This window comes from Chiloscyllium plagiosum, unplaced genomic scaffold, assembly GCF_037043375.1.
Source record: "Chiloscyllium plagiosum isolate Xiang-an unplaced genomic scaffold, Cpla_swu_hap1 HiC_scaffold_11, whole genome shotgun sequence".
NCBI lineage: Eukaryota > Metazoa > Chordata > Chondrichthyes > Orectolobiformes > Hemiscylliidae > Chiloscyllium > Chiloscyllium plagiosum.
Window position 1 is genome coordinate 54,246,506 of NW_028270149.1, and position 24,277 is coordinate 54,270,782.

The following is a 24,277-nucleotide window of genomic DNA, read 5'->3' on the forward strand; positions in this document are numbered from 1 at the left end:
AACTGCAAGGGACCCAGCACCAAATCCTGTGATATGCCACTGAACTAAAGCTGCCAGTTACAAAAACACCCTTTGACCATCATGCTCTGCTTGTTGCCTTGAAGCTAATTTTGAAGCGAATGTGCACTTAGCTTCTTGACCAGTCTCCCATACAACACCTTGTCAAACCTTAGTGGAGTCACGTCGACTACATCAACAGCATTAACCTCATCTATGTATCTATTCACCAATTCAAGGGATTCTATCCCAGAGAAATTTTTCCAAACATTTTCCTACTGTTGTAGTCATGAAAGACTGGCTTGTAAAAAAATCTTTATTTTCCCCACAAGTTCAGTAAAACCCCCAATCAGCGTTCTTTCGTTCAACCATACTTGTAATATCAGGAGTTTGCTTTTATTCATTTGGGGATATATTCACATAAACAATAATGAGTGGCAAGAAGACTATTGTAGAAGGCAGTAAACAATCAAGCACATTGCAGGCCAGACGTGGTATAAACAGCAGATTTCCTTACTTAAGGAAGGAATAGTAAGCCAGATGTGTTTTCACAATTCATGAATGGTGGCCATAGAAACTCCCATAATTCATGTGAATGGGAATTTGAGAGATCTACACATCTGTGCCACTTTAGCTACAGATTAGAAATGCTGCTAGCAAAATAAAAGCTCAGAAAGAGTGAACATTAGAGTTGAAGCCACAGTAAATCAGAGAAAGTAAATACCAAAAAGCTTTTACTCAGCTTCAGGCAAACAGGGGCTCTAAATAATAAGTCTACATGGAAATATCTCCCTCTTGTAGGAAGAAAACTTGGATTTAAACTGGGCACTTCATATTTATATTCTGGAGGCTGACTTATCTTTTGGAATTTCTACATTTGAGCCTTGGTTCCACATTACACTTCCAAAACAAAAAGGGACTTAACGCAAATTGAATAACTTGAGTTTCTGGATTCTGATCATTTTCATTGCCCTACACGGTGCCCTGAGCAGAGTGCTGCATTCAAAAACGTCAAGGTGAAAAGCTAAAGGTCTGCTGTAGTTTAGTGTCAGTGGAGCTGCCTTTCAAATAGGAGACAGTATGTTTTACGCAGAAATTGAGACAAAAATGACTGGAATGTTCTCACACACATCAATAGCATGACATCAGTACCATCATTCTGACAGCATCTCCTAGGGAAAGTCTGAAAAAAACCTGAAGCATCAAAATGTGTGGGGAAGCACCCTTCTGGTTCTCCCCTCTTTTTACTCTGCTTTTGCTTTGGAACACAAGTTGTCCCTGGGGCACAAGCAACAGGAAAATTAGCTCAGATCTCTTAAGCAGAGAGTGTATTTGAATAAATGAAATCACGTTAAGGTTGAGGCAAAAAGTGGATATCTGTACTTAAGTGATGCCACTGACAAAAAAAAAAAGGTTTGAGTTACAAAGTCTATCCAAATTAGCAAGGCAATCCAGTGACAGTGTCAAGAGAAAGCAGTTTTGATCCTATGCAGAGATCTTGTGTCATTTTTCTTAAATGGAATCAAATCCCTGCAGGAGTCAGGCCATTCAGTCCATTGAGTCCACACTGACCCTCCGAAGAGCAAACCACCCAAACCCACAACGCTACCCTAAAACCCTGCATTTCCTAATCTACCCTGTCCACACATCCCTGAACACAATCACAACCAATCCACTAAATCAGCATATCTTTGGACTATGGAAGGAAATGGGGAGACCTGGTGGAAACCCATGCAGACATGGGGAGAAAGTGCAAATTTCGCACAGACAGCCACCGGAGGGTGGAATCAAACCCACGCCCCTTCACACCATCTTAGTATTAAATCAACCAAAATGAAGCAAGAATAACACTCATACAAAAAAAATCTGTGCCCAAACAAGCCTGAAGATTATTATGAATTTCTTAGCAGTAAGAATTTCCTACCATTACTTTTGAATTGAAGAAATGTTTAATAATGTTTAGACAAAAATCAAGATTTAAGTGGTTAGGCGTTTGAATTAAAACAAATATTCTCTAACTATTTGATCTGAAGACTTTTAAATACAACTTACTAATTTCTTAATGTACATAATTGTTGGTTGAGACACTGGAGTGGAAAGTAATTTGAAAAGTACATGAAAAAGCAATGAAACCAATTTGTAACTTTTTTTAAAAAAAAGTACAGGCCTAAGTAAGTTGGTCAGAAGTTTAACTTGTTTTGCAAAACTGAAATCTTGAATTGATAATGCTTTAAGGATGTGAAATGCTCTAAGAAAAAAAAAAGTGTTTACAGATAAGCACGTTCAAAAGTGAAGAAGTGACTGTTAACTCAGTTAGCTGGGTGGTCAGTTTGTGATGCAGAGTGATGCCAACAGTGTAGGTTTAATTCCTGCACCAGCGGAGGTTACCATGAAGGACTCTCCTTTTCAACCTCTCCCTTACCGAAGGCATAGTGACCGCCAGTTGACTAATTGTAGAGCAATTCTATGGTCTGGTAGGACTAAGGTGATTACCTTTTTATCTCTAATGAGTGCCCCGATTTAAATAGAGTTGGGTTTAATCACTGCAATATTGTGGCCATAATGTTACAAGTACAGTTTATATTCCCTACAGAATCAGTACAGTGACCTTCAACAATGTAACAGAGATAAAGAATTCATCATAGACTGCAGTGAAATGATACCAGATGTACCCTTAATGCTGATTCTGTATTAGTGTTTACTGTACTTATAGACTTCTTAAAGCTAATAAAAATAGAAACCAACGAGGGCACAGATTTTTTTTGGGGGGGGGGGGAAGAAAACAAAAAAGTACCTAATCCAAAATTGTCAGATTTTACTAATTCACAAGCTCAAACTACTTCTCAGCTTTTCCAATCTTATTCCCAATATTACTATAAACCGCTGTTCATTCCCTTTCTGCTTCATTACTATTTATTCAGATCATCCTTTATTCTTATCCATTTAAAGCTTTTTTTCTACCGGTGTTATCTTTCTTCTGAACACTTAAAATTTCTTCCCCCCATTTTTAACTATTCACAAATTGGGATTGTCAGTAATTGCTCTCTACATTCTTCCCATTGATAAATATTGTTATTTTTGCATCGATTATCATCCATCACAAGCTATTGCCAATACTTACTTACATATCAAAATAGTTTCATTCCCCCTACCAGCATACTTGCTGATCTAACGGCTGAGATTGCTACAGGAGGAGTTCTAGTTCTTGAACAATCTGCTGCTTAGACACAGTGAACACAGTAATCAGAGTTCTCATGCTGGAAGGAGTCAGTCTGTCTGCTTTGTAGACAATGTATCAGTGCAGCCAAGTATCAGGTTAACCAGGGATCCAGTAACACTAGCTCTGTACTAAACACAAACATTGATTCCCCCAAAATGCTGTATGTCAGAAAAGTATTAGTGTTTGATATTGACAAGTAAATGTTAAAAGTCATTGCTCATCATTCTGTTTGGTGGTGCTGTATTTACCTGCTCATTGTCCAGTTTCTTGGAAAGTGCATTGGCATGCTGATTAGTGTCGGAAATCTCCATTTGGAGGGCTGCCACTCTTTGCTGAAGCCCTGTTGTGGTTGCACGATAGATCTGGTCCCAGTCTTGGTTGAGTTTCATCAGCTGAAAGAAGGAAGCAGAGTTTTTACTAGCCGGTCTTCAACCTTTGGTCATATTCTCAGTTTCATTACGATGGATTCCAATCAATTTCCTCACCAATTGTGCATTACACCTTCTACACTGAAGTATTGGAACCAGCAGACTTTACTTTATAAAAGCCAAAAGAACTGTGGATGCTCTAAATCAGAAGGAAAAACAGAAGTTGCTGGAAGATCTCAATTGGTCTGACAGCATCTGAAGAGAAATCAAAGTTAACATCTGCTGACCCTTCTTCAGAACTGATGGTAGCTAGGAAAATGTCAGTTTATATGCAGAAGGTAGGGTGGGTGGGTAAGGAGTAAATAACAGGTGGATAAAAGTAAAAAAATGTACTAGTATGGAAAAGGAACCATTTTTTACAAAACCAGCAATTTCACTGTAAAGGTGACAATTGCTGTATGGGAAGCACCTGCCAAATGCATGATTGGAAAATGGCTCTAGGATCAAGCTCATCAGCCACACAAGGAGCCACAGAACCCATGACCAGTGACATGGAGTTTCCTAGGTGGATATTCATGCTCGTTAGCAAGGGATTACTAAGAAAACAAACAAACAAACCAAACAAACAAAGTCAGTGTGCTTTCTTTTTATCTCAACCTCTAAGATGGAGCAAATGTTGCACTAACCTTGTTCAGGACTTGAAATAATCCAATAACTATTTGTTTTCTTAACACCCAATCTTATTACACCCGGTTGTGAGCAACAGAACAAGTCTTTTTGCTGATGGGGCCAACATGATCAGAATTATTCCAGACCAAAAAAAAAAAAATCAAATCATGTGACAACTGTGACCTTGGTGACCTAAACAATACACGAACTGGAACTGGAACTGAAACTGTTCAGTTGTGGGATGACAGATCGCCAGACCAGTGAGGTAGAACCATTTATGGAAGCCAGTGTGATGAACATCCCAGTTCACTTAACATAATATGCCACAATTTTGCACATTTGCTTCCTTTTCCTGCACAGCTGGTTTACAGTGTATCTCAATTTAGTATCATCTATTTGTTCTTCCATGCTAATCAAGGATTCGTTGAATGTTTGACACTTCTGAATAAAACTCAGACAATTTCTCATCTTCTACAGTACCAACTTTTTCTTGCCATTCTATTCCCTACAGGCAAACCAATTAACTCAAGTCAAAATCACTACCTCCAGTTGTGTATTACCAATTCTAATGATTAAACCTTAATGAATGCTTTCTAGAAGTCTATATAACCATCTATATTAACTTTTTAGGTTACTGTTTTACGGACCTCAAAAATTTGATTAGGTTAGTCAAACATTACTTACCTACGTGGGCTTGTGGCGCAACGGTAGTGCGTTTGACTCCAGATCAGAAGGTTACATGTTCAGATCACGTCTGACTCACTGAAGCTCAATTTCTTAGGGCAGCACAGTGGCTAGCACTGCTGCCTCACAGCACCAGGGTTCAATTCTCACCTTGGGCGACTATCTGTGTGGAGTTTGCACATTCTCCCAGTGTCTGCGTGGGTTTCCTCCAGGTGCTCCGGTTTCCTCCCACAATCCAAGAGATGTGCAGGTCAGGTGAATTGACCATGCTAAAATTGCCCATGTAGTGATAAGGTGTATTAGTCAGGGGTAAACCTAAGTAGGGGAACTGGTCTGGGTGGGTTACTCTTCAGAGGTTTGGTGTGGACATGTTGGGCTGAAGGGTTTGTTTCCATACTGTAGAGAATCTAATCTAAATCAACAAAGCAATATTAATGCCCTCTAACCCTGAATAGATTCTAGGAACTTCAAAACAAAATGATATTGAACAGACAAGCCCAGAAATCTGACTCCTCGTCATCCTAAATAGTGGAGTGACATACAACATTTCCAGAATATACAATTCCCAAATCTACAGAAGATTATGAATAACATTTTCACAATTCCTTCACCTAACTGGTTTAATAAGGTAACCAATGCTGAAAATTAGAGTTCAAGTAGCAATGAATACAGAGCAAACATTTTGTTGTTCTGAAAAGGTCATAAACCTGAAACTCAGTTTCTCTCTCGGATAGGGTGTGATGTGCTGAGTATCTTCAGCATGTGCAGTTTTTCACTTTTGCAATTATTTAAATAATCTGGAGTGGGGTGGGGTGGGAAAAAAAAAGTAGTGTCTTATAATAAATTTTTAAAATGTCCAGTGACATGGGCATTCTTCAGTCAGTGACCATCGGAATTTCAAAAAGTACTTATGGACAAAGCTTTTAATTCCAGCATTTAAACAAAAGATGTCTGCAGATATAAATTTAGAAAGCATCAAGCAGAGTAGTGAGAACTCAGGGAATGTCTCAGCTCTACAGATGAAGGGAAACTTTGAACAGAAAGAGAGAACAATAGACTGACTATTAACCCTCTTCCCTAATGTATTAGCAGAAAAATATTCCTGCACACATTTGCATTTTATGTTTCCAAAGATATGAAAATAGTTATACACCAATTGCAACTGTCGTGATTTCATGTACCATTGTGCTGTGTAGGTCACAGATTGAAAACAGCCATTAAACACCTCTGTACTGCAGGTAAAAAAAGACAAATTACTGCTCACAGTATTGAGCCAGCCATTGCCAAAAGGAACCAAGACAAAAGAACCTTAAATCAACATACTAAAGGCAAGAACCACTCATGTTAACGCAACTGCTACCATCCATTAACAGCAATGATTCTAATCTTTAGCTCTCATGAACAACTTCAAGCATTTTAAAAATTCTTTTGGGACCCACATCTTCTCCCTAATTGGTAGGACATTAACTACAAAGCACTAGAAGAAATAAACACTTTTCCACAAAAAAAAAATGGCTGCATCGACTTCTTTCAAAACAAATTCATTTGTTGTAGGAGAAAAACAAAGTTAGCCACAAGGGAAGGGATCCTTTTGAAGTTGGCCCTCGGTTGCTCACAAGGCTATGTTTGATGGGTGCAGGAGAATGAGTAAAGGGGTGGCCAGTTCAATCCTCCTCACCTGGGGGATTAATTGGTGTTCCAGGTGGGAGAACCATAAAAATGTATTGGGGTTACCTCAACTGGGGACTGATTATAACAATTGCCCTTTCCCCAATACCTTTGAGATAGTGGTACGAGCCATCAATTAAGCAGGTTGCTTTAACCCTGGATGATATCAAACCTCTTGATGATCATCATTGGAATTGCACTCATCCAGAGAAGTGGAGTGTATTCAATCACACTCCAGGCTTGTCAATGGAGGAACCAGACAGTGAGAGTTATTCCTAGCCCCTGAAATTTTAAACTATTTTCTCCATTACTATTTTGCTACTTGCATTAAATATGATAAGTTCATCCCCTTAAAATTTCTCATTAACTGGCATATTATCTTTTGACAGCAAAACAAATATACAGCACTTATTTAAGTAGTATCATTGCCATTTGTACTTTAGTGTCACCCATATCTATCTTAAAAGAGACAAATCTCACCCTTTTTTCTGTTCGCACCATCGACTCTCAGTACTTGCTTTAAAAAAAAAACGAAGGATCAAGCGTGCAAAGAAAAAAAAACCTGTACTTCACTCTGAACCATATGTATAAACATGCACTGTCAAACTGACATCAGTGTTAAATGATACTTGTATGGAGAAATATAAAGTATATCTTGGTAAGGCACTCTGGCCTAACTACAAAATTGCTCTTTTCTATTGTATTATCCAAGTCATTATTACACAGAAATGCACTCACAGCATTGTAATCCTTCTGTTTTCTATTCTTTTTCTGGTAAGATGTAGTCATATTGCCACAAGGATTAAAAACAAAATCACCCAAACAAGTGGAATCAATATAATGACTTGTGTTCCTTCATTAACAAGCTTCTGTAGTAATTCACAACCTTAGAGTACTGCTTTGGCTTACAATGACAGCCTTGCATTTTTTCTTTACTTTGAGCCATGCCCAAAGGATAAAAAGGATTAAATAAGTTTTGGTTATGATTCCTTTGTACCTGCAGGTGAAGAGTCGGAATTCCAAGTGATCAACTTTTGTCAAATGTAAAATATTAAAAGCGGAGTCATCTCCTTTTCCTGGCATCAAACAAATTAAGTTATCTAATAAAATTTATTATTTTGTTGGTTTGGGAGAGTGGACATGCAAATTCACTTTTGTATTCCTATACTACAACTGAAATTGTACTTTAAATTACTTAAACGTACTGCTACAGGCTTAGGAACATCTTAAAGTTATTTCAATTTTTCAGCACCCATGTTTAAAATAGCATTTCCTAGCATTTATACTTGTTCATTTGGATCAACTGGTTTTATTTTTAAAAAGCTGAAAAAGGGACCAAATTGTCATTTGAATTAAAGATTGGAATGGTAGGAAACCACACCATAGTCTAATTGCTTTTGTGATCATCAAGCCAATCTCTTCCACAGTGACGTTTGTAATTAAAATGCTCACAGTTGCTTAGGTATTTCCTTGCTGTGATGCTGAACACACCAATGTCCCAGAGGCAAAAACTAACAGCATGTGGCAAAACAAATATTCTCAGGACATTTTAATAACTACATGCTTGACAGACTTGCTTTGTCAAGAAGAAACTACACTAATTATAAAAGTAGTGTGTTTTTCTTGAGCAGAAGGGGAACTCCAGCAGGGTGTTGCTTAACAGACTTGTGAACATCAGAATTTACATCAGCAAGTTGCTTAAATTAGAGAAAAAAAAAGTGGGAAAGGACCAAATACCTCTTTGTTCAGGCGTCTCAGTTCAGTGTTTCTGTTCAGCAGCAGCAGTTTCTCCTCATCGGCTGTAGTTACACTCATACTTTCTGTGATAAATGTCACATTCTCCTCGGCTCCAAAGTCACTCATATTTTGCAGCAACTGAAGTGGTTCGTTTTTTGGTCTTGAGACACTAGCTCTGGAAAAAAAAAATGAATAGAATACTCAACAGCCTGGGATACTACCAATCATACATGATAAATTTGATACACAATGCATTCCCAGCCTCAGAATATCTTAGATTTGGTGAAGATGATAATATTCATCAGAAGCTCAACATACTGTTGACATAGGCAATGGAGAGTGTGAAGTAAGTGCAGAACATTCCCAATTAAAACAAAAACACAGTTTAGCAATTAAATTACACAGCATCCAGAAACAGGAGATGCAAGATGATCCCTTATCCAAGGTTTCATAAAGCAGTCCACAAATTTGATGCTGCCCCTTAAAAGTTAAAGATTATTGTGTACATCAGCTCAGAACATAATAATGAAAGGCTGCAAGCCAAGGTAAGAGCTGTAAAATCATGAGCAGTCACAACAAGTTAAAAGCTAGTTGTTATTTTGACTTTTTTAAAAAAAAATTAGCATCTTAATTTGTGGAAGTGAACAGGAGGAAAGTGGTCTCCTTTCCAGTGTTCAAACATCCTCCAGATTAACTTTACAAAGACCACAGAATCAACACCAGGGGCTTTGACATGTGGACCGAAATGTAGAAAGTTCAATGACCTCACTGGAGTAGGCAAGGCTAGTGAAGAGATTTTCAAACAGCATAACCAATTAATTGCAGCACCAGTCTCAAACACTGGGCAAATACACCACAAACTCACTTATCCATTAACAATCTTGATTGATCAGGACTGATACCTTACACTCAATACCACATCTCACGTCTGCACATATTTGCAGTTGTTCAACAATAAATCAATCAAATACAAAATCAGATTTGTAGCAGACGAAGTGATGGTCTAGTGGTATTATTGTTAGAGCATGTGTCTAAACATTCAGGGGAGGCCGGTTTGAATCCCACCATCGGAAATGGTGGAATTTGAAAGCAATCAGATTTGTACTATCTTTTCCAGGGCAAGGCAACACATGGCTGAAGAGAGCTCCCAGCCTGTTGGAGATGGGCAGAGTTATATTATCCCATGGAAGAGAAGCTGTCCATAATCATTGCTGCAACTATAGGTGGAGGTCATAAGAGCAGTGGCACTAAAACTGAACATAGTGCTCTGTACCTTAGCTTTCCCTCACCCCATAATCTCTTGGCTTCTAAAGTTAGCCATTCTGTAACATGTATCTCTTACACTCTCCAACTACATGATTCCATTCGATTCTTTTAAGAGAGCAACAGAAATGCCACATGATTAATCAGCATCATAAACAGATCTGTTAAAAATCATAACATCCAGGTTATAGATCAGATTTAATTAGAAGCACTAGCTTTCGGAGCGCCGCTCCTTCATCAGGTGGTTGTGAAGGACACAATTGAAAGACAATTTATAATAAAAAAAGTTTAGTGTGATGTAACTGAAATTATACATCAAAAAATACCAATTGTTTGTGGAGTCTTTCATCTGTTAGAACACCATGATAGTTTCACCTTCATTTGTAAAATCACAAAAGTTTAAAAAGTTACATTCCCAGGTTAACTGTAACCATTGGTATCAGTCAGATAATATGTTGAAGGTGTTAGCCCCATGTTCCTTGTCTGTGCCATAATGTTTAGACCGATTCTAAACTTAAAAGTGAGTTAACAGAGTCTTACATGGATTCATGCAGTTTTTGAGCAAAGTACAATGTAACTTTGCAAGCACAAATTCACCCTACAAAACATATGTGCGTGTGCGTACACGCACGCAAGGATTACTGCCAGGAAGTGTACCAACAACTGAACAATCAGGAACACTACAGGCAACTACCAGCTGATCCAACCAAAGAAGACACCCGCGAGTTAAACACATTGATCAGGACTTTGGATCCAGTCCTTCAGAGTTCTCTATGCACCCTCATCCCACATACTTCTCGTGTAGGCGACTTCTATTGCCTTTCAAAAGATACACCAAACCAATACACCAGGACATCCCATCGTATCGGGCAATGGGACCCTGTGAGAGAATCTCTTCAGCTATGTTAAAGGGATCTTGAAACAGATTGTTCAGGGGATCCCCAGCTTCTGTCACGACACTACGGATTTCTTAAGAAACTCAGCACCCACAGACCAGGAACATTCCTCATCACAATGGACATTTCCGCACTCCACACCAGCATCCCCCACAATGACTACACCAATAACTGCCAACCTCCAACCACCATCCTACAACTCATCTGCTTTATCCTGGATCACAATATCTTCACCTTTGACAACCAGTTTCTCATCCAGACACATGGAACAGCCACGGGGACCAAATTTGCACCCCAATATGCCAACATTTGTTTTATGCACAAGGTTGAACAAAACTTCTTCTCTATGCAGGATCTCCAACCAACATTATACACCAGGTAGATTGATGACATTTTCTTCCTCTGGACCCATGACAAGGAGTCACCAATAAAACTACAGTGATATCAACAAGTTTCATCCCACCAATCAAACTTACCATGGACTACTCTTGACTATCTGACTCAATCTTGGACACATATATCTCCATCAAGGATGGACACCTCAGCACCACACTCTACCACAAACAATCTCAATGCTACACTTCTCCAGCTTCCATCCAAAACATATTAAAACAGCCATCCCCTATGGACAAACCCTACACGTACACCAGATCGGTTCAGAGAAGGAGGAATGCGACGGCACTAGGAAGTACTCAGGGATGCCCTCATAAGAACGGGGTACGATGCTCAACTCATCAACTGCCAGTTCCGATGTGCCACAGCAAGGAACTGTAATGGCTTCCTCAGGAGACAGACACGTGCTGCAACCAACAGGTTACCCTTCATTGTCCAGTACTTCCCAGAACTGAAAGACTACATCATGTTCTTCGTGACCTGCAACACATTATCAATGAGGATGAGCACCTCACCAAGACTTCCCCACAGCTCTACTACTTGCCTTTAAAACAACCACCAAACCTCAAACAGATCATTGTTCATAGCAAGCTGCCCAGGTTTCAGGGCAACCCTATCACAGTAGGCGCTGCAAGACGTGTCAGAGCGTGGACTTGGATTACACGTGGGGACACCTCCCACCTTGTACATGGCAGGTACTCATGTGACACAGCCAATGTTGTCTATCTTATACATTGCAGGCAAGGATGCCCAGAGGCATGACACATTGGGGAATCTGAGCAAAGGCTACGGCAATGGATGAATGGGCACCGCACAACAGACAAGAAAAAGTGTTCCCTCCCAGTTGGGGAACACTTCAGTGGTCCAGGACATTCAACCTCGGACCTTTGGGTGACCATCCTCCAAGGCAAACTTCGGGACAGGCAGCAGCGAAAAGTGGCCGAGCAGAGGCTGATAGCTAAGTTCCATACCCATAGGGAGGGCCTCAACCGGGACCTTGGGTTCATGTCACACTACAGGTGACCACACTCCCAACTGCCCCCCAGCCCAGACACACTCCCACACATGCACCCTCTCAGACTTAAGACACTCTCACCCCCCGCACCCCAGTAAGATACACACGTTTGTGGGGTGAATTTGTACTTGCAAAGTTACATTGTACTTTGTTCAAAAACTGCATGAATCCATGTGAGACTCTGTTAACTCACTTCTTAGATTAGAATCAGTCTAAACATTATGGCACAGACAGGGAACACAGGGCTAACACCTTCAACATATTATCTGGCTGACACCAATTGTTACAGTTAACCCGAGAATGTAACTTTTAAAGAAAAGTTTTGTGATTTACATATGAAAGTGAAACTATCATGGTATTCGAACAGATGAAAGACTCAACAAACAATAGAGGTATTTTTCAATGTATAATTTCAGTTACATCACACTAAACTTTTGCTATAAATTCTGTGTCTTACAATGGTGTCCTCCACAACCATCTGATGAAGGAGCGGCGCTCCAAAAGCTAGTGCTCCCAATTAAACCTGTTGGACTATAGCCTGGTGTTGTGATCTTTTATTTAAAAAAACTTTGTACACCCCAGTCCAACACCGGCGTCTCCAAATCACGACATATCATTTGGTCATTCTTTATAGAACTTTGCTCTGCACAGCTTAGCCAACCCACTTCCTATTTTAAATAAAACATACACTTCAAAAAGTAGTAACTGTCTATAAAACACCAAGGCATCTAGCAATCATGAAAAGGCACTATACACACCCAAGTCTTTTGGTCAGGCAGTGGTGAAACAGCCAAATGATACATCAGTCACCAGCTAATTAATACCTTAGAAGATGGAGGAAGGGTAAGGTGAGGCACTGGGTAATCAGCAGCCAGCAGCAAGGGTGGAGTCAATATTGTTCATATCGGTTTACTGAAAAGGTGAAGTCATGGTTCAGGAGAACTCAAAAAGGAAAAAAGATAATGGATTGCCCGACTTGCCAGCAAATCTGCAGTTTCCAGCATAGAGCTCGGAGGGACATGTACTATGCATCTCAGACATTCTGTGCCAAGTACTAGGAGCATTATTCCAGAGTGCTAGATAGTTCCTCGTCCAGTCTTGCAAGGGATACCCACAGCTTGACATAGTGGCCTGTGTCCATAATCTGTGCAGTCAGCACCATAATTGCTAATATATGCTACACCACTTGTCATAAACTTTAACCTGAACCAACTCTGAATCCCCCATAATCAAAGCAGCAGAAATTTTAAAAATCAGTCAGCAATTATTATGAACATGGTGATGATAGAACTAGCAAGAGGAACCTTCCAGTTGCTGGACACAATTGACTTAAAAAGGTTAAAGGAAGAGGGCATTAACTGGAGTGATACAATCAGCAAAAAAAATGACAAGCCTGGCATCAGTCAAAAATACACATGGATTGCATCTTAAATTTGCACACCTTTAGTGGGTGCTCCCTATGTCTATATTCACACTCTTCCCAAAAAGAAACTGGTCTGACTTCTGGTCAACTCCAGAAGATGCAAGTTAGATAGACACCATTCTAGAGAGATAGTTGACACTGGATACTAAGAATCTTGTAATCCTTATTCTCTTGTGAACTATGATGTTCTTAGTTGTTCAATAGTGTTTCAGAATCCCCAGTGGTGATGCTTTCAATTTGGATTTTGTCCATTCACAATAGAAGCATTGACACTTTCATTTTTATAATATTTCAGTACTTGGCTTTCTCAAATCATTTCCCACACATTACAGTTCAAGATCAGCACTCAGCTCAGTTGGAACAAAGCTGAATCACATTTCTCTCATTCCTCAAAAACAAGTTAGCTGTCTTGATACAAACTAGATGACAGTAAAAACAATCTGCTCACTCAGATTACTGTCACTCTTAGGTTAGTGAGAATGATTCTTATTTAGTAACGTACATCTTTATTGTAAAAGGTAGTTTTAAAATCCCTATCACCAAACATGTAGAGGATAGATGGCAGGAACCAAATGCTATTGTGCTATTGCATAGATGTCAGACCAGGTAGGCAGCATACAACAAGGACATTTACATGACATCCAAAGACATTTAATGGCTCAGCATAAGAAAGGCACCCAGATCTTAGCCAGAGCATACAATTGTAATGTCATAGCAACAGCAGTAACCCCTTAGAGTCAGAGGTCTACAGCACAAAAAAAAAAATGGTTTTATGCTACGGAGTCTGGTGGTCATAAACAAGCACCTAGCTAATCAGATTCCATTTTCCAGCCTTGTATCCCTTAGTGTAGCAAATATACATCTCAATATTCCCTAAATGTTGACGACTTTTGCCTCTACCTCCCTTACAAGGAGAGAGTTCTAGATTCTCATTACCCTCAGTGGGGAAAAAAAAGTTTCCTCATCCTCTCTAAACCTCCGACCCCTTACCTTAAAAGGAGGGTGTCCCCTGGTCAATGATCCTGCCAATGGGAAAAGTTCCTTCCTGTCCATGCCCCTCAAATTTTATACATCTCAAATCATATTCCCCCTGTCTGTTGAGTCAGTTTCCCCCTCCCTCATTCACTAGAATCATGGTTAATTGACATGACAATGCCTTTAATCCACCCCATCCCTTACTACTAGCGGTGTACAGAAATAACAGATTTGGAGAAAGTCTGTAATATTGTAGCAGAAGTTCATAAGCTCCAAGATATCTACCATAAGCAATATCTCAATCTTTGTGGTACTTGTTACAAGGATCACCATATGACATACCATTCAGACCTCAAACTTGCAGTGGTGACTGACATAAGAAAGCAGGTCAAGATGGCACATCAGATGCTGTGAAGTGTCAGTGTCTGGTGTAGCTGGTGAACCTGCAGTTAAATCATTAACAGGAGTCAAAGTCCCACAGGTTAGTGACGCAGATGGTGACTTAACTGCAATGGTGGGGTGGGGATTTGGCACTGCTACTTGTAGAAACAGGTTGTTGTTATTTCAGGCAATAAGAATTGGTATAGTGATGCATGGTCCTGAGGCCAGTATCCCAAGCAGCCAGTCAGTGCTATAGTTTTACATAAGTGGTCACTCTCCTTGGTGTTATTGCTCCTAAGCACAATGATGTATGAACACCACCTTCTTGACCTATCCATCTTCCTTCCCACCTATCTGCTCCACCCTCCCCTCCGATCTATCACAGTCAACCCCACCTGCACCTACCTATCGCCTTCCCAGCTACGTTTGCCACCCACCTCCTTATTTTTTTCTCTCTCAAACCCCTTCCTCCCCCAGTATCCCCTCCACATTCCTCATTAAGAGCTGATGCATGAAATGTCAATTCTTCTGGTCCTCAGATGTTGCCTGACCTGCTGTGCTTTTCCAGCGCCCCATTTTTTTGACTGTAGAAGATAGATGGGCTTTCTGAAAATGTTAAAAAGAGCTCATTTATTCTCAAATGACTGGGGACTACAACAAGCCCTCAGTTGTAGCTTAGCTTAAGGCCACTTTTGCTTCTGACTGAGAAGGTCTAGGTGTAAGTGCCACAGCAAGGATCAAAGACAACTCAGGGCAAGATGGAGAAAGTGAAGACTGCAGATGCTGGCGAGTCAGTTGAAAAAACAAAAACAAAAAAAAAGGGGGGTGCTGGAAAAGCACAGCAGATCAAGCAGCATCCAAGGAGCAAGAGTGTCGACATTTCGGGCAAAAGCCCTTCATGATGAGGGACTTTTGCCTGATATGTCGACTCTCCTGCTCCTTAGATGCTGCCTGACCTGCTGTGCTTTTCTAGTACCACACTGAGTCTTGTGCTGGTGAGATGTTAACCCAAGGGCCCATCTTCCCATTCAGTTGGATATTAAAATTCTACCATCATCTCAAAGATGATGAGAGATTATCCCAGAGATACTGGCTAATATTTATTTCTTCTACTAGTGTTACCCCATTTCAAAACCACAGACTTGAGTCTTGGAGGGCTGACAGAGGTGGGAGTTTGTTTCAGCTCCTCAGTACAGGTGGGCACAGGTGTAACTTCATCTCAAGCCATTTGTTTTTGATGTGAGTAAGCATCAACATATTAAGCCTACTGCAAATGGTTTAAACTGCAGGGTTTATTTAAAAAGCACAACTATACCCATTCACTGGCTTTGTTGCAGTAGAAACAGGCCTCAAGACTTGTCCGTTAGGTCACACCCACCAATTGAGAATAATAAAGGATTAATGGGGTCCTATGGCTGTCCACATGCAGTCAAAGTTCCATAGCTTGAGAAGCTCTGACTTTAGATTAGATTACTTAGTGTGGAAACAGGCCCTTCGGTCCAACAAGTCCACACTGACCCTCCAAAGAGCAACCCACCCAGACCCATTCCCCTACATTTACCCCTTCACCTAACACTACGGGCAATTTAGCCAGGCCAATTCACCTAACCTGCACATTTTTGGACTGTGGGAGGAAACCGGAGCACCCGGAGGAAACCCACACAGACATTGGGAGAACATGCAAACTCCACACACAGTCATTTGCCCGAGTAAGGAATTGAATCCGGGTCTCTGGTACTGTGAGGCAGCAGTGCTAACCACTGTGCCACCGTGCCGCATAAAAAGCGAAAAAAGAGAATTTCCTGTCCTTTTTAATATCACAATCCTTGTTAAGTAAGTTGTCATAAATCTGATCTCAAAGTACAGCATGATAAAACATTAAACACAGAAACACTGGATTCCCAAGATAGTTTTCTGTTAACTCCTTTTTTTGACAATATAATAACAAGTCATTATGGACAAACCATTTGTTTTATTGTTGGGAGCATGCCAAGTTATGAAGTGAAGTGAAATGAAACATGAAAGAACTGGAAACAATCATACCAGACTGCAGAATTCTGCAATACAGAATACATTATTTCCACTTAAATGATGGCAGGGAAAAAACAATTATTCTATAAATCACATGTTCCTCAAGTCTAATGGCCATAAGCTGCAATGCTCATTTCATGGCAGTGAGCCACATTTCACCTACAAATTATTCTAATGAACTATTCTTTTTTTTTTCGTTACTTTCTGATCGTTCACTGTGGTTTCTATTTGTTCCTTTCAGTGCAGTTTGGAAGCTGATAAATTTTGACCTGAAACATTTAAATTATAAACTGCAGCGGTTAATACAGTTAGTTAAAAGGGATATCTTAAAACCTCAGGGAAATTTAGGCACTGCCATCTAAGGAAAACATTTCTTAAAAACTTAAAAGTGCTATCATATTAGCTCCCACAACATAAAAGTGTGTCACATCCCATGTTACAACAGCTGCAGTACAATAGCTGTTTTCTTGTGGTTTTTGCATAGTTATATTTCTTTAATGTTTAATAAAAGAGAATTTAGTGGTTGACATGATAAACTTCTGCAATTACATTAGTAATCACCTAATTTCTTGCTGCAACTTGCTCCAATTTAGTAAATGGTGATAGTCTGCAAAATATATGAACCTTTAGTCATATTATCATCAAGAGCTCACAGTGAATTAATACATTAGTAAATTTCCAGTCATCTTCCACACCACATACAGCCCTTTCCTGTGCAAAAAATCCAAATTTATTCACTTTAGTGCAATGCAGAAATTCCAATTGAGCTACTAGTGTTATTTTCTTCCGAAGAAGAAATTATCCTTACAATTTAATATGAAGACCTATGCAAAAGCAGTTTAATTCTTGTTATAACTATGCCAAGCTATTTAATCTCAGTAATGCATTGCATTAGAAGTTTTCAACACTAGTTCCTCCAGACAAATTACCATCCAGAGATTGAATTGAAGCATTTGTGTTAGGAAACATAATTTGTTTTTATAAAAAAGTGACAGTGATGCTTAAAAGACAAGCAATAAAGATACCAAACCAACCATGATACAAAATTAGGAGGTATTGTTGATAGGGAGGAAGGTTTCAAAAATTATGAAGGGATCTTGATCAGATGGGGAAGTAAGCGGAGGACTGGCAAATGCAATTCAAATACAGAAGAGTGAAAGGTGTTGCAGTTTGGAAAGTTAAACCAAAGTAGGACTTATACAGTAAATGGTAAGGTCCTGAGAAGTCTTGTGGAACAGAGGAACCTAGGAGTACAAGTACATAATTCTTTGAAAGCAGCGTCGCAGGTAGCCAGGGTGGTGAAGAAGGCAGTTAGCATGCTGGCCTTCATCGGGGCAGGCATTGAGTAAAGGAGTTGGGATGTTATGTTACAGTTATATAAGTCATTAATGGAGCCACACCTGGAGTGGTGTATACAGTTTTGGTCACCCTGTTGATTTACAAGGATGTTGCCAGGACTATTAGGCCTGAGTTTTAGGGACAGGTTGGCCAGGATAGGACTTTATTCCTTGGAACCTAGGAGGGTGAGGGGTGACCTTAATAAAGGTGTATAAAATCTTAAGGGGCATAGATAGGATGAATGTATACAGACATGGGGAATTGAAAACCAGAGGACATTAGGTTGAAGGTGAGAGGGGAAATATTTAAGAAGGACCTGAGGAGCAAATTCTTCATGTAGAGAGGTGCACATTTGAAGTGGGCTGCTAGAGAAAAGTAGTGAGGCAGGTACAATAGCAACTTTAAAACAAATATTTGGATAGGAAGGGTTTAGAGGTTACATGGAGCAAATGTGGGCAGTTGGAACTAGCTGAGAAGGGACCATGGTCAGCATGGACCACTTTGGGCTGAAGGTCCTGTTTCCATACAATACTACTCTATGCCTCTAGGTGATCAGAGTCTGTCCGCATATGGCAGTTGACAGTAAAATTGAAATGTTGACGTAGCACTTTCAATGGTGAAGCGCAATATAAAAGCATAACCAAAGTCGTGTTAATGTGAATACAATGTTCTGGGCAAGACTTTGCACATTGATAAAAACTACTTGGCTGCTAGATATGAAGATTCCATTCTCTTTTAACCATTTCATTCCCCCTGTATTTAACCCTTAATTGCAATATAGAATGATGCTAACAGTAGGGCTCAATTTCTGCATTGGCTGAGGTTACCATGAAGGACTCTCCTCAATCTCTTCAGCATAGCATGGTGACCCTCAGGTTAAACCACAGCCAGTTACTGCTACATGAGAGAGTAGCTCTATGGTCTGGTGGGATTATGACAATTTGACCTTTTAATTATGCTGGAATTTTCCAGCGAAGTCTCCATTAAGATAAAAAGCTTTCAGACAAACCTATGAACATCAGGTCTACCATTTTGTTCAGATCTGGTTAAATCAAACCAACAAGAAAGTCTAACAAATGTCTCCAGGAAGACCAGTAAAAGCCGAATCATAACTAACTTTTTCTTAAAACTATGTATACATACACACTTATCAAATTTAGATCAAACTTTCTTAATAGCAGATCCAACATGTCAGGCAAATCAATAAAAAGTGAACATTTTGTTCTTTCGATACCTCCAATTGTAGTTTTGGCTTTTATCGTCTGGTAAATTTCTAAAGCTTTGTATTGTAGAATACACAAATCTCAGGGGTTTTAAATCCGCTCTCATTGCAAAGAAATGGATATGCATGGTGAAATGGACACCATTTTGATATAATACTTTGTAAATAAAACTAAGTATTGCTGCACAAAAGTTAAATAAACTATTGCATTAGTAGAGCTTATTTAACTGTATTGAGATTTGAAAATACAAAAATTCTATTTAAATCGCAATTGCACATTTCAAAATTCTGATTGACTGGTATGCCAATCTTGCTTGTCTTCAAGAAAAAAAAACTCAGACATTAGAAGATGGGAAGTATACATGAGAAATTTAATGAAAACTTTGCAAGAAGCATACTTTTGTTTGACCTATATTTTAGGATTTTTTTCTCCACAACATTACTTATAAATTATCCAGAATTGTTTTGAGCCCTATTTGTCAGATGGTACAGTAATAAGAACATAAGAAACAGGAGTAGGCCATCTGACCCATCAAGACTGCTCTGCTATATGATATGGTCTTGGCTGATGTTTTCATGGACTCAACACCACTTAGTAACAAGCTATTTCACAGAATTTTCACACCCCTTAAGCAGAAAAGGACAGATGTGGGATGGTACATTACGTTTGTACAGTCAACCTGTGGGCTGCTTGTTCTACATTCGATGCTATTTCATAAAAAGAGATAGAGTTGGCCTCCAGTTTCAGTCACACAGAACATTTAAAATGTCTCAGGTCCAAAGTGATCACAGCTGCCAGACAATGGAGCCCCTCAAAAATATCTTGTGTTCACAGCTGTCATTCGGCAGCTGAAGATATCCTCCAAGCTTGTCTGGAGGACTGACTCCCTTGATCTGTTCCCAGGATTCAGTTCAAGAGAGCTGGCTCATTTGAGACAGCCTCCAGGAAATTGGCTTGGGACTGGAGTGCTGCTGACACAGCAGCCCACAGGTCGACTGTACAAACGTAACGTACCATCCCACATCTGGCCTTTTCTGCTTAAGGGGTGTGAAAATTCTGTGAAATAGCTTGTTACTAAGTGGAGCTGAGTCTATGAAAACATCAGCCAAGACCTTATTGAATAGCAGAGCAGTCTTGATGGCCAGATGGCCTACTCCTGTTTCTTATGTTCTTATTACTGTACCATCTGACAAATAGGATTCCATAAGTTGCTCAAAACAATTCTGGTTAATCTACAAGTAATACTGTGAAAAAAATTCCTAAAATATGGGTCAAAAAGTATGCTTCTCAAAGTTTTAATTAAAATTTCTCATGTATACTTTCCATCTTATAGGGTCTTAATTGAGGTTTTTTTTTCTTGAAGACATCAGCTTGACAGGATGTCTTTTGTCCAAAGGTATGCCATTCACAACTAATTTTGAAATATGCAACTGCAATTTTTACATTTCAAATCTTAATACTCAAATAAGTTTAACTTTTGTGCAGCAATGCTTCATAGAACAATTTTATTTTTAAAAATACCAAAACAATGTATCCATTTCACCATGCATATCCATTTGTTTGCATGAGAGAAAGAAGATTAAAACTCCTTTGAGATTTCTGTTGAACATTCTACAATACAAAGTTTAGAAATTACCCAGAGGATAAAAGCCAAGGCTAGAATTAGAGGTATCGAAAGGACAAAACGTTCATTTTATTGTTCACTCAAATAAAGTTCAACTTTCAGAAACTGCCAGTTGAAGAATTTTAAATAGCAGCAAGATCACAGGCAAACCATTGGAAAGAAGTAGGTTTACAAAAATTGGTCATACACATCCTTATCTTTGTAACCTTCTGTTACTACAAGCCGCCAAAAAACAAAAAAAAAAAATGCACCTTCTGATATTTTCCTCTGTGCCTCCCTGATTTTGATTGCTCCACATTGCCAGTTATATTTTCTGCTGTATAGGGATGAAGTTACATTAGAGCTCTTCAAAATCCTGGATAGACAGCTGGAGTGGTGTTCATTCCTGTCTACCATGCCTCTAAGGAAGTGCAGTGTGGATTTAGTAATGATGCCGAGAAGAGGAATTTTCATTTTAGGGGGGAACTTATTGCTAGGGTCAAATGCAGTTCCCAAACCAGTGTGCAAGGTTTTCAAGATTTTAAAGGGAGACTGATATTATAGGTAGAAATAAGCCTTTTCTGCTAATTCCAGAGTCTAAAATTGGGGAGCAGAGCTTGAAGATTTGAGTCAAGTCTTTGAGGTGTACTGCTAGGAACCACTCCTACATGCTTAAGTTGCTGTAGGTTCAGAAGTCTCAACCACAAACCACAACTCAATTCCTAATTTTCATTCTACTGTCTCCTGACGGCCAACCAACACTCATGTTATTGAAGTTGACATTTCCAAAGCAATATCTTAAAAGATATGAACTTGGTCATTTTGAACAAAGATGAACCTGTTCTAAGTAGCAGAGATGAATATCCTGCAAACAAATTAAAATTTTACTACTTATTTCACAAAGCTTGATGTCAAAATATTGACCTACATAATGACTACTAATGAGCCAAAGGTTAACTACTAGAGCTCATTCAGTACAACAAAAAAAATAATATGATACACTATACTACCACTTCACAATCATTACGAAAGAACCAATGGCATGAAATAAGAATAAAAGTGGATACTGAACACTTTTCCCTGTTTTTAAATCAACTTAAAAAAGTTTCCCAGCATTTTTATAGGTTTTTTTTGATATTCCTTAAAGGACCATGATGTGGAGGAGCTGGTGTTGGACTGAGGTGGACAAAGTTAAAAATCACAACTGCTCCTCAGATGCTGCCTGACCTGCTGTGCTTTTCCAACACCACTAATCTAGACTCTGGTTTCCAGCATCTGCAGTCCTTGTTTTTACCAGTTTATAGTCCAACAGGTTTATTTGGAAGCACTAGCTTTCAAAGTGCTGCTCCTTCATAAGGTGGTTGTGAAGCAGGATCATAAGACACAGAATTTATAGCAAAAGATTAGTGTCATGCAAGTAAAATGATATGTTTAACAAACCTAAAAATTGTTAAGTCTTTCATCTTTTAGAATGGGTTGCAGGATTTGGTACATTAATGTGAATCCCGGAACTTCTTTTAAGTCACATTTTTAAATATAAAATTTTGTTATCTTGAGAAAGTGACATCTCAGCTCTGTCTTTATCCCAATCTTGAGTCAGATGGGTTCTATTTCCAAAGTGTAATTTACAAAATAATATATGGATTGACTATCTGCACTGACTGTCTACAGGATGTGCATTTTTTGAGCAAATTGAATGTATCTGCAAATACAAATGCACCCCATAGACATGTGTGTGTGTGCACGTACATATAGAGCATGAGTGCATGTGAGCAAGCTTGGTATGTGTGTGTGCGCGCGCAAGTATGATGGGGCATAAATCGGAGAGAGGGTGCATGGATAGCTGCGAGTATGGATTGTGTTTGTTAATGTGAGAATGCATGTGTATGAAAAGGGTCAGCATGAGTGTGTGAGTATGTAACCGAGTGTGTGCGCACACGCGAGGTCACCTACAGTGTCACATGAACCCAAGGTCCCGGTTGAGGCCATCCTCGTGGGTACTGAACTTGGCTATCAGCCCCTGCTTGGCCACTTTGCATTGTTATCTGTCCCAAAATCCGCCTTGGAGGCTGGTCACCCGAAGATCCGAAGTTGAATGCCCCTGACCGCGTGGGAACGCCCCTGTCGGGTGATACTTGTGCGGGGGACGGACACACACACGAGATGAAAGACTTAACAGCAATCTAGATTTATTAAATATATCATTTTACTTGTATGACACTGTAATCTTTTGCTATAAATCCTGTCTGATGATCCTGTTTCACAACCACCTGATGAAGGAGCAGCACGTCAAAAGCTACTGCTTCCAAATAAACCTGTCGGCCTATAACTTGGTGTTGTATGATTTTTAAACTTTATAAAAAAGGACCACCGTTACTGTGGTGAAAGATCTTACCTACTTATTATTTTGGTCCTGTGCTTTAAAACAATTGCACACTCTGGTTGTTAAAGACTGACATAGTCATGCCATGGATATGTTTTACGTGCAGTCTGTGTGCTATTAAAAATATTCATCTGCCCTGAAAATTAAATGGCAAAATCTTTTGCTCCTGAAGGTGGCAATTTTGGAGTTGGGACGGGCACTTAATTATGCAGAGCTGTAGGGAACATTAGTCCTGACAACTTTGAACTTCCACCAAAATTGAGTTTGAGGCAGAAAGGCCCATTGTTGACCTTTCCATCCAATTAAGAAAACCCTATTTCCCACGATTAAGGAAATTAGTGACCAAACAACAGCAGGTTATTTGCAGGAAGAATGCCTATTGGAAACCACTCTTTGCCCAAGCTTCTGACTCTCTTGACCCCTCTCCCCACAATTCCAAAGTTTAGAATCCAAGTTTAAATTTTGTCATTTAATTTTCAGGGTAGATGAATATTTTTAATAGCACACAGACTGCACGTAAAACATATCCATGGCATGACTATGTCAGTCTTTAACAACCAGAGTGTGCAATTGTTTTAAAACACTGGGCCTTTAATATTAGTTATCTGCCAATACACATGAATACAGGAGTAGGCTACACGGACAATCGAGCCTGCTGTCCCATTCAAATAGGATCATGGCTGATTTAATTACCACACATTTCCATCTCCTCACTACCTTTCACCCTCTTGCTCATCAAGAATCCATTCACACTACCTTAAAAATATTCAAAGATTCCACTTTTACCAGCATTCCCCCCCCCCCCCCCCACAAGAAACAATGCTAACATTCGAGTTGAAGAACATGGAAATTTGAAAAAGGCAAGTCAGCAACGCCACGTTTTCCATGGGTTATAAGCAATATATTTGCTAATTACTAGATTTCTAAGGGAAGCTCCTGAATAAGGTAAGAAACTTAAAAAAACATAGTAAAGCAAGTGGGAAAATTCAATAGACCCCCACACCAGGCAC

The 24,277-nt window shown here is 39.5% G+C and overlaps 1 protein-coding gene across 3 annotated transcripts in view; it reads right to left on the bottom strand.

Moving 5' to 3' along the window:
* LOC122557548 (uncharacterized) overlaps positions 1–24,277 on the bottom strand; it is a 50,532-nt gene that overhangs the window by 23,001 nt on the left and 3,254 nt on the right. For all 3 annotated transcript variants that reach the window (XM_087992063.1, XM_087992062.1, XM_087992064.1), the window contains exons 3-4: positions 8,344–8,518; positions 3,466–3,609 (exon numbers count right to left, since the gene is read on the bottom strand). In XM_087992063.1, the coding sequence (XP_087848189.1) occupies positions 3,466–3,609; positions 8,344–8,518 (319 nt within the window). The remainder of the gene's footprint in view (positions 1–3,465; positions 3,610–8,343; positions 8,519–24,277) is intronic.